Consider the following 12,033-nt stretch of genomic DNA (forward strand, 5'->3'; position numbering starts at 1 on the left):
ACGCCATTCTCCTGCCTCAGCCTCCCGAGTAGCTGGGACTATAGTCGCCCGCCACCTCGCCCGGCTAGTTTTTTTGTATTTTTTAGTAGAGACGGAGTTTCACCTTGTTAGGCCGGATGGTGTCGATCTCCTGACCTCATGATCCGCCTGTCTCGGCCTCCCAAAGTGCTGGGATTACAGGCTTGAGCCACCGCGCCCGGCCTGAAATTCTTAAATGAAGATTTATAAAAAGTTGACTGTGAATTGTCTGGTGACCACCAATTGCTAATGGAAATGACTTAAAAAAAAAAAATTACATCCTCCACTGATTTCTAAATGCCAGGAGTTGATTATTTTGTGTTTTTGTACATTTTTACAGATGGTAGTGAAAACTTTTATGGATATGGATCAGGACTCAGAAGATGAAAAACAGCAGTATCTCCCACTAGCCTTGCATCTTGCATCTGAATTCTTCCTCAGGAACCCCAATAAAGATGTGCGTCTCCTTGTAGCATGTTGTTTGGCTGATATCTTTCGTATCTATGCCCCGGAAGCTCCATATACTTCCCATGATAAACTTAAGGTAAATACAGTCTTTTTCATTTTGTTATATTTTTCATTCACTGCTGTTCAGAAGGTATACTTTTATTTTTATATTTTACCTTTATGAACATAGGTTTCATATTAGTCTCTTCATCTTAAGAATATATCATAAGTTGCAAAATTATTCAGTTAGTATTTCCACAAATAACTGGGTTGGTTGGTTGTTTGATTTGAAGCATAGAAAGGTGTGGTTGAGAACTAGTCCCTGTATACTCAAATCCGATTTTCAGGTTAATACATCACAAAAGCCCAGATGGCTATGTTCCAAGGATAAATAGCAGATTAATGATACTTCTTAAAATAATAGCATACCAGAATTTACATATTCATATGACTGTTTTCCCCTATAAGTTATTCAGCGTGCAAAACTATAGCTCATCTTGGTCATTCTACCTTTGTTCAAGTGTTTGTGGAACTCATATTTATCTCTTGAGGAGATTTTGTATTTTTATTCTTGGCAGATTTTAATCCTGTAGGCTGCTTTCTTTAAAAATAGTCCTAAAATTATTTTGTATTATATTGATACTGCTATGAGTTAAAACTTCTAAAGAAAGCTTATTAAGAAATGAAAGACTATCATCATGAAACATAGTACCATTGGACTAGTCTTTTGCCTTTTTTCACACTCAACTTCGTAGTCATACATCAACTTCAAAACATTGGCTAAAAATTACTGTTTACTTGTAGGAAATAATAATGGAAATACTCATATCCAACTCCTTAAAATGAAGATAGTTTTTGCCACTATGCAAGGCGGAGATAGTGAGTAAAGTGAAAGCATGATAGTAGAAGAAAATATAATGAGATACAGAGCCCGTGGTCCTCTCTGAAAGAGAAAGCCTAAAGATTTGTGGTTTATTTTTGCTTCTAGAGAGTATAATTTTATTTGATTGGATCTTTGGAATCGTTTTGAATAATAGACTAGGCCAATCCCAAGACATTCATCTAAAGGGGAATTTTCTTTTATTGTAGTTTGTACACAAATAATAAATTTACATACTATTAGTGTGTTGTGAAAGAAAAGTATTTTGTGTCTAATATGTTTTTTTTTTTTTTAACAGGACATCTTTTTGTTTATTACCAGACAATTAAAAGGTTTGGAGGATACAAAGAGTCCACAGTTTAATAGATACTTTTATTTATTAGAGGTAAAAAAAAAAAACTTTATTTAATAACTGTTATATTATTTCACATGATAGAAAATTCTTCATGTTAACTTTGTAATGTAAAATGAGTCTTTTTGTTTTATTCAAAGCCTATGATATCTTTTACATTTCATAAGGAAAATATTATTTTATTTTTCTTCCTATCCTGAAGAGAGAAAGTATATTCTGATGGAAAAACTGTAGATTATTTGAAACTATGCCTTTTGTTTGTATCTTTCTATTTTTATTATTTTTTATTCTAGAAACAGATTTTTTAACTGCTTCTTAAATTTTGTGTGTAAATATATCTACCAACTTAAAAATATTGAGTATTTTTCAGTTTGAGAAAATTGATGCCATCAGGTATATATCTTTTTCAAGGTCAGAATATGTGATTAACACTTAAAATTTTATATGTTGAGTCTTTATAGACTTTAATATGTTTCTAACTCTAAAAATTAATTTTTACTGCATTTTTATTATATAACTATTCTGTTTATATATGTATAATTCAATAATTATTTTTATTTATTTAAGAATTTAGCTTGGGTTAAATCATATAACATCTGCTTTGAATTGGAAGATTGCAATGAAATTTTTATTCAGCTTTTTAGGACTCTCTTCTCAGTGATCAAGTAAGTTATTTTTTAAGCATTTCTGCTTATCTCTTTTTCTTGATTTATATATTCAGATGTTGTATACCCTACATCTACACTAAGATATTTCAGAGTTATAAGGAATCGTTTTCCTTAGAAAACTTAACATGAAGGGGAAAGTAAAAATTCTGTTGTCTGAACACTGCCTTTGACCTTCTACTACCATTTTAAATTATGCTATCAGTTTACTGGTTGGCCCTTCAGTGCCCCAGTCTGTCCTGGAGGCTGTGGACCAGTAGAGAAGTATAAAGTGGTGCTCTTGTTTTGAAGGAACTTATTATCTAATAGAGGCAACCACATATGGTTGTAAAGCAAATCCTCCAAAACTTTACATTAATACAATGAAGTATTAAGTTATGAGGTAGAAATTATGCATGTTGTATGTACCATTAGTACTGGGAGACATAATAGCTCAGTCTTTAAGCTCACTAACTTTGACAACTTCTTATTCTAGACCTAGAAAAAAAGTCTTAAACATTGCCTAAACTGGCCTTCTCTTTATAGAAATAGGGAAACTAATCCAGAGCCAGGAAGTGTAGTGGCTTGCCCAAGGACCAGTTGCTGAACAGGAGGCTCAAATTCTGATTTTAGCCCATGTTTTTTGGTTTGTGAGTTTTTTTGTTTTTATTTGGTTTGTTTTTTGTGTGTGTGGAGTTTTTTGTTGTTGTTTTCTTCTGTGTGGGTTGTTTTGTTTTGTTTTGTTTTGAGACAGTGTTTTGCTCTGTGTCACCCATGCTGGAGTGCAGTGGTTCCATCTTGGCTCACTGCAACTTCCACCTCCCGGGTTCAAGCAATCCTCCTGCTTCAGCCTCCTGAGTAGCTGGGACTACAGGCATGGGCCACCACGCCCAGCTAATTTTTGTATTTTTAGTAGAGACAGAGTTTCACCATGTTGGCCAGACTGGTCTCAAACTTTTGACCTCCAGTGATCCCCCCACCTCAGCCTCCCAAAGTGCTGGGTTTACAGGTGTGAGCTCCTATGCCCTGGTTTGTTTTTTGTATAGTAAATCAAGCACTGCTATGAGATGTGTTCTAGAACATTACATGATATATAAACATATCTCACGTAAGTTTTCTAGTATTCACATTAATAGAAAAGTAAAAACAAATGAAATTCATTTTGATAATATATTTTATTTATTCCACTGTATCCAAAAGTATTTTCATTCCAACATGTGGCCCTTGTCATGTTTCACATGTTCACCAGCCACATGTGGCAAATGGCTTGCATATTGAACAGCACATTTCCAGAGTTTTCTGGAGATTTTTATGAATGCTATGTCATATTTTCTTTTTCCTTAGATGGAATGGTAGGATTAGGCATGATCCTGAAACAAACAGGGAAGGATCACTCCAGCTTGGCATAGGATAGAAGCTTGTAGAAAGACAGCATGAGAAAAAACTTCCTGTGGCATTTGACTAGCAGTAAGCCTTTAAAGTAAATGATAGAACATATAAACCTTACCTTTGTGTTTGTTAGCTTTTGCTGCATTACAAAGTAACCTAAAACTTGACAGTTTGAGACAGCCACCATTTTATTTAGCTCGTGATTCTGCTTGGCAGTTGATTTTATTTGGGTTGGATTTGCACCTGTGTTTGTAGTCAGTTGGCAGGATATCTGGCCGATACCTGGCTGTTGGCTGAGGTGAACTGAAGTGATAGAACTGGGTCACGTGTCTCACCCATTCAGGAGGTCAGCCCAGGCCTCTTCATATGCTAAGTTCAAAAGTAGCAAGAAAGGGCAGGCCTCACTGTGGAAGCACTTGAAACTGATTCTTGGCCTTATATTTTATACTTTATTGATTTTTCATTTGTCTGTTTGAAATTCTTTGAGAGGTACTGGGATGACATTTTCAGAAAAACCTTCTAGTTATTGAAAGCATTTTAGATGAAACTTTTGATTTTCAGTATTGGTGAATTAAAACTTCTAGTGGCAAGGATACGTCAATAATTGCTTATGTTGGCTTATGCAATTGGGGGTATTTAAATAGGTTTTTATCTTAATTTGAGGAATTTATTAAGACCTAAGGTGTGGGAGTTGAAAAAAATGTCTGCCTTTATTATCATACTTTTTGTTTGTTTCCTTAAAATTTTATCACCTTTAAAAATCTGGGACATGTAAGCAGAAGTGTCCTTTCTTTGAAGTGGACGTGTGTGTGTGTGTTTTGAGACAGGGTCTTGGTCTGTCACCCAGGCTGGAGTGCAGTGGCACAATCATGGCTTGCTGATGTCTCGACCTCCTGGGCTCAAGTGATCCTTCCATATCAGCCTTCTGAGTAGCTGGGGCTATAGGGACACACCACCACGCCTGGCTAATTTTTTATTTTTTTGTAGAGACAGAGTTTCGTCACATTGCCCAGGCTAAAATTGACATTTTTATTAGGCAGAATTTAATTTACTCTTGGAATCCTAGTTGTATAGAGACTTAATTTATTTTAAAGGTCTTTTTTTTCCTTTTCCTTTTCTTTTCTTTCTTTCTTTTTTTTTTATATGGAGTCTCACTCTGTCGCCCAGGCTGGAATGCAGTGGCATGATCTCTGCTCACTGCAAACTCTGCCTCCCAGTTTCAAGTGATTCTTCCACCTCAGCCTCCCCAGTAGCTGGAATTCCAGGCGCCCGCCACCACGCCCCACTAATTTTTGTATTTTTGTAAAGACGGTTTTCACCATGTTGGCCAAGCTGGTGTCAAACTCCTGATGTCAGGTGATCCACTCGCCTCGGCCTCCCAAAGTGCTGGGATTACAGACGCAAGCCACTGTGCCTGGCCTTTTTCTTTTTTAAAAAAATGTGAATTGAGGAAAATATAGTTTATTAGAAATTAGGTTAGTGTTTGTTTTTATAAAATACAACAATAGCTTACAACTGTTGTAATAGTCAACAAAAGGAGAAAGAAGATAGAGCCCCCCAAATTTCTCTGCCATTATTGGCACTGTCCCTCAAGTGAAAATCCTTTACATGTGAGATTGTTGTTTTAAACTAGGAAGTTTAATTTCCTATTGGAAGCTTGAATTCTCTTATTCTTTTCCTCTTCCTCCTACTTATTCTGGGTTTTTTTTTTTTTTTATAGCAATAGCCACAATAAGAAGGTACAAATGCACATGCTAGATTTGATGAGTTCTATCATCATGGAAGGTGATGGAGTTACTCAAGAGTTATTGGACTCCATTCTTATTAACCTCATTCCTGCACATAAGGTCTGTAAAGTATGAAGATATTAAAGGTTAATATTTAACAGTCATGCTACACATAAGAATGAACAATTGTTTTCAGGCCATTTGCAATCCCATATGATTGTTCCCATGACCATTCTCCACCTCAAATAAAATAGGTTAACATACATTAGTCTTGTGGCTATTATTTTTACAAAATATATTGATTAACATATCATGTAAGAGTTTCATTCAAGTGGAACTAAAAATGTTTCGTATTCACACAAAGAATCTGAGAATTGTAAGGGGTTAGGGGTGTTGTCTTTTTGGTTAATTGTGTTTGGAAAAGAAATGTATTTCCTCCTTATTAACATAGATGTGGCACATAGGAGTTTGGATTTCTTTTCAGAATCCGTATAGTACCTTTTTCTTAGGTACTCTCAGAAAAAGATTTGGGCAGAAGCTGTATGGTTAATGTTAAGAAGAAAAGGATGATTCAGAGGTGTATCATTCTTCCCCATTTCCTTTTTCTATTTATCTCCACCAGATCCTCCTAAGAATCTGAAGGACTTGGCTGCCCTCAAGCTCCACCACTGGGCTCTACTCAAGCCTACCCCAGTGTTGTTATTTGCCCCCCTGCTTTTTTCTTCTAATGGTTCAGTAACCTGTTATCAGATATTAGTGGAAAAATATGTACTCATTCACAGAAAGATACAATTAATTTTAAATTCTTGAGTCTAAATATTATTTATTTTATTCAAATGTAGTTTATAAAATTCTGTAGTTTGTAAAAATTCTGGGACTGTGGCAAAGGAGAGTATATTTTGGCAGATTAAGACAGTATATTTGGTTTTTATATGCTAGGTAAGTAGGTTGGTGGTATGTTTTTGGGACGGGGTCTCACTCTGTCACCTAGGCTGGAGTGCAGCAGCCCCACCTTGCCTCATTGCAGCCTCTGTCTCCTGGGCTCAAGTGATCCTCCTACCTCAGCCTCCCAAGTAGCTGGCAATACAGGCATGTGCCACCATACCTGACTTTTTTTTTTTTTTTAAGTTTTCTTTGTAGAAACGGGATTTTGCAATGTTTCCCAGGCTTATCTCAAACTCCTGGGCTCAAGCGATCTCCCGCCTTAGCCTCCCAAAGTGCTGAGATAACAGGCATGAGCAACCACACTGGGCTTAAGAGAATTTTTATTAGTAGTAGGAAATGGACTTCTTTTAATAAATAGAAATGTTAACTTAATTTTAAGCAAATCTTATCCTTTGCCAATGAAATAAAAGTGTAGAGCAGGGGTCAAGAAGCTATGGCTTGTTAATCAAATTTGGACCATTGCTTATTTATGTAAGTAAGATCTTATTGGAACACAGCCATGTTCATTCATTTTCGTTTTGTTTATGTCTGCTTTCATGCTACAACAGCAGAGTTGTGTAGTTGTAGCAGTGATTTGTATGACCCACAAAACCTAAAATATTTACCATGTGGCCCTTCATAGAAGAAGTTTGCTGACCTCTAGCCTAGAGTGTAGGTTTCCCAGCCTCATTTTGGAAGAGGTGTGAGATGATGGTGAATGAATCTGTTTGATCCAAAACTTCAAGATATAGTGGTGTTACTCTGTGTTATTCGAAACAAGAATTCCCTTTTCAGGCATTTTAAAAAAATTAAATATATATTTTCTAAGGTCCTTCTCAGATCTTTTAATTTATTTGAGTACATTGGGACTCTTTAAGCGGAAGCATAGTTTTCAACATTTCAAAAATATAATTGGTCAATAACTGTTTATTTGAAACACTTACCAGGTCTACTCTTCTCCAGAGCATACATTGATTAAACAATGAAATAATTGAGCATGTTGTGTTAGATTGGGGAGTGTATGTGTTTAAGATACATGGGTGTAGTTGTTAGTTTACATTGGTTAACATATAAAAACCAAAAAGCATTAGGTCTATTTTGAGTTTAGTAAAACTTAATATAGGGTTGTGCTTTTGCTAACTAATCCATTTTAGTTTTTGATTAATAAATGAGTTTGATTTGTGATGTCTGCATTTAAGACCACTTGACTAGAGGATATTTGCAAAACCTTGAAGAGAGTTCAGTTATTTTTATTTTTGCTTCACATTTTAGTGAAGAAAAATTTGTATTTTATTACAGATTTGAAGACTACAGTATTCTAGTGTTGCTATCTCATAAATTAACAAATTCATTTGTAACTTTCCATGTTTTTATTATTTTTCAGAACTTAAATAAACAGTCTTTTGACCTTGCAAAAGTGCTATTGAAAAGAACAGTCCAGACTATTGAGGCATGCATTGCTAATGTATGTATTTCTTTCTATGTTCATTCTGTATTTTGTAATTCTTAATCCATTGTACTAATTTATTAGAACCTCTTACATAGAAGTTTATTTAGCTTATAAATATAGAAGAACTTATGTCCAAATGTGACCAAGGTTAGAGAAATGCAGCATAAACTTCATGACGTTGTTTTTAAAGGGTGGATGTTACTATAAGAAAAGTTGTCTGCAACTCCCATCCCCTTATCTGCATTTGTATTTGTATTTAGTTCATTGTCTCCCAGATATGCTGATCTCTTTCATTTTTTCTCTACATCTTTATCCTTGGGTCTCTGTGTCTCTCTTTATATATTTTCTTCTTTGTGTCTTTTGGGTCATTCTTCTGAAGTCCTCTAATGTTTCTTCCTTTTTTTTTTTTTCAAAGATTATAGAGATTTATTTAGAAAATTGGTTGTTTTGGCTGTTGTTTTTGGCAAACATTTAAATACTTTGAGTAATGAAAGACTGTGATAGTTGCTATATAGTAATAGTTTAAAAAAACTGTACTGAGGAATTTTCTGGGTTTTTTTGATTTTACTAAAAAAGTTAATAATTTGGAAAAAAAGTTTGCAATTTCACCACCTTATAACAACTAATTCCATTGTACATTTGCTCATATTTATAACTATTTTCCCACATACTTTATGAAAAAAAAATTTTTTTTTTTTGAGGCGGAGTCTCTCTCCGTCCCCGAGGCCGGAGTACAGTTGTGCAATCTTGGCTCATTGCAAACTCCGCCTCCCGGGTTCATGCCATTCTCCTGCCTCAGCCTCCCGAGTAGCTGGGACTACAGGCTCCCGCCACCATGCTTGGCTAATTTTTTGTATTTTTAGTAGAGACAGGGTTTCACCGTGTTAACCAGGGTGGTCTCGATCTCCTGACCCCGTGATCCACCCTCCTCAGCCTCCCAAAGTGCTGAGATTACAGGTGTGAGCCACTGCACCTGGCTACTTTATGTAAAATTTTTATTGTCTTTCTTGTATTTACATATTTTGACATTCTTTTTAAATATATAAGAATGACTGTAAATGTTTTTTGATATGTATTTCCTTATTGTCACAGATTTAGGTCTTTTCAGTGTTTCTTTCCTAATCATCTTTGTGAATCTTAACATTTATGTGTTGTTAAATTATTTTCCATGGATAAAAATACAAATGAGGCTTTTAATTTAAATGTTATCCTATTAGTATTGCTTGGATTGCTAAATTTATTTATTTATTTATTTATTTATTTTTTATTTATGTATGTATGTATGTATTTTGAGACGAAGTCTGGCTCTGTCGCCCAGGCTGGAATGCGGTGGCCAGATCTCAGCTCACTGCAAGCTCCGCCTCCCAGGTTTACGCCATTCTCCTGCCTCCGCCTCCCAAGTAGCTGGGACTACAGGCGCCCGCCTCGTCGCCCGGCTAGTTTTTTGTATTCTTTAGTAGAAACAGGGTTTCACCGTATTAGCCAGGATGGTCTCGATCTCCTGACCTTGTGATCTGCCCATCTCGGCCTCCCAAAGTGCTGGGATTACAGGCTTGAGCCACTGCGCCCGGCCGCTAAATTAATGTTTAAACAGATTGAACAATAATGGTACTAAAGAAGTGTCTGTCTTCAGCCTTGAATACATCTCTCAATTCTCAGAAATAACCATCCCCGATAGGTTTTCTTATATCCTTTCAGAAGTAGTATTCTATGCTTTTTTGTGTGTGTGTATGCATATATTTTGATAAAACTGTCTTCTTCATTATTTTCAGTGTCTGCATAGTAAATATGAATTTTTTGGGATTATTCTTATCCAATGGGAATGATTTTTTTTTTTTCCTTTTTTTTGGAGATGGAGTCTCACCTTGTTGACCAGGCTGGAATGCAGTGGTGCAATTTCAGCTGACTGCAACCTCTGCCTCCCAGGCTCAAGTGATTCTCCTGCTTCAGCCTTCTGAGTGGCTGGACTGCAGGCGTGTGCCACCACACACTGCTTATTTTTATATTTTTTAGTAGAGATGGGGTTTCACCATGTTGGCCAGGCTGGTCTTGAACTCCTGACCTCAGATAATCTGCCTGCCTCGGCCTCCCAAAGTACTGTGATTACAGGTGTGAGCCACTGTGCCTGGCCAATAATGAGCATTTTCTAACTCTTAATTTATGCTGCTTTTCAAATTATGTTATTGCCAGAAATGTATGCTTGTATCAGTTGCATACAATTGCCCCCGAGACATTTTAAAAATTGAATTCTTCTGCATTTGTGGCAGTCGTGGTGTGCAGTGCTAGTATCTTTTAATCTGTGCTCTTGGCCTTGTATACTCTTTATTTCCATCTAGCATTTAAAAAAAAAATCAGTTAGCTTTTGTATTACCAACTTTTTGTTCTTTTTGTCATGCAAGCCAAAACATATTTGACTTTCTCTGAGTATTAAAAGAACCAACCCAACAACAACAAAAAAATCCTTCCCCTTTAAATACTCTTTATTTCTAAACTCATGGAAACATTATTCTGATTTTTTTTTTTTTTTTTTGAAACAGAGTCTTGTTCTGTCCCCCATGCAGAAGGAGTACAGTGATGTGATCACAACTCACTGCAACCTCAGCTTCCTAGGGCTTAAATGATCCCCCCTGCCATGGCCTCCTGAGTAGCTGGGGCTATAGGCATGCACCACCATGCCCAAATAATTTTTTAATTTTTTGTAGAGTCAAGGGTCTCACTGTGTTGCCCAGGCTGGTCTCCAACTCCTGGGCTCAAGATTGTCATGCCTTGGCTTCCCAAAAGTGCTGGGATTATAGGCGTGTGCTGCTGTGCCTTTGATTTTTTAAAAAATCAAAGGTTGAGGCCAGGCGCAGTGGCTCACACCTGTAATCTCAGTACTTTGGGAGGCCAAGGCCTGTGGATCACCTGAGGTATGGAGTTTGAGACCAGCCTGGCCAACACGGGGAATCCTTGTCTCTACTAAAAATACAAAAATTAGCTGGCCATGGTGGCAGGTTCCTGGGGCTGAAGCAGGAGAATTGCTTGAATCTCGGAGGTGGAAGTTGCAGTGAGCCGAGATCACGCCACTGTATTCCAGCCTGGGCGACACAGCCAGACTCCATCTCAAAAAAAGAAAAAAAAAATCAAAGGTTGAGACTTTGTAATATTTCTCTGCTACAAGGAAATTTTTCTAAAATCCTTTGTAATGAATTACACAGACTGTCTAAATTGTTTTAATGAAAACAAAGATTCCTAGAAATGTCCTTATTTGAAATATACCCAACAAACCAATTTTGTTTTTTGCTTTTCTCCTTGTAACATTCATGATTTGATATTATTAGGAAATTATTGCCGGGCACGGTGGCTCAAGCCTGTAATCCCAGCACTTTGGGAGGCCGAGACGGGCGGATCACGAGGTCAGGAGATCGAGACCATCCTGGCTAACACGGTGAAACCCCGTCTCTACTAAAAAATACAAAAAACTAGCCGGGCGAGGTGGCGGGCGCCTGTAGTCCCAGCTACTCGGGAGGCTGAGGCAGGAGAATGGCGTAAACCCGGGAGGCGGAGCTTGCAGTGAGCTGAGATCCGGCCACTGCACTTCAGCCCGGGTGACAGAGCAAGACTCCGTCTCAAAAAAAAGGAAATTATTTCTTCCGCTGTTTAGATGATTGTCCTATTATATATTAGTAATCACACATGTATTTGTATCACCTCCTTCAATTGTATGTGTAAAACCTAATTATATAGTTTATAAAAATGTTTATAAAAATGTATCCATGTTTTTAAGTGAACTAGATGTTTTATTTTTGTTTTTAATATCTCATAGTTTTTCAATCAAGTCCTAGTGCTGGGAAGATCATCAGTAAGTGATTTGTCAGAACATGTATTTGATCTGATTCAGGAACTTTTTGCTATAGATCCTCATTTATTATTATCCGTCATGCCACAGCTTGAATTCAAACTAAAGGTAAGATTGACCAATTTTCTTTTCTATTTTGTTTTTCATGTTTCTTTCTTATTTCTAGAGCATGTACAATGTAAAATTGACCAATTTTCTTGCCCTTTAAACTTTCCAGGAAAAATGTATACCGCATAATTTTTCTGTAACTGTAGAAGAATAAAGTATGACTTCGGCTGGGCGCGGTGGCTCAAGCCTGTAATCCCAGCACTTTGGGAGGCCGAGACGGGCGGATCACGAGGTCAGGAGATCGAGACCATCCTGG

At 36.8% G+C, this 12,033-nt stretch overlaps 1 protein-coding gene across 1 annotated transcript in view; it reads left to right on the forward strand.

Annotated features, from left to right (window-relative positions):
- PDS5A (PDS5 cohesin associated factor A) overlaps positions 1-12,033 on the forward strand; it is a 173,565-nt gene that overhangs the window by 53,506 nt on the left and 108,026 nt on the right. Inside the window, exons 2-7 of the mRNA XM_011949083.1 lie at positions 359-562; positions 1,644-1,730; positions 2,265-2,362; positions 5,451-5,577; positions 7,766-7,846; positions 11,637-11,777. Coding sequence (XP_011804473.1) covers positions 359-562; positions 1,644-1,730; positions 2,265-2,362; positions 5,451-5,577; positions 7,766-7,846; positions 11,637-11,777 — 738 coding nt within the window. The remainder of the gene's footprint in view (positions 1-358; positions 563-1,643; positions 1,731-2,264; positions 2,363-5,450; positions 5,578-7,765; positions 7,847-11,636; positions 11,778-12,033) is intronic.

The sequence above is a fragment of the Colobus angolensis genome, unplaced genomic scaffold (genome assembly GCF_000951035.1).
Source record: "Colobus angolensis palliatus isolate OR3802 unplaced genomic scaffold, Cang.pa_1.0 Scaffold29, whole genome shotgun sequence".
Lineage (NCBI taxonomy): Eukaryota > Metazoa > Chordata > Mammalia > Primates > Cercopithecidae > Colobus > Colobus angolensis.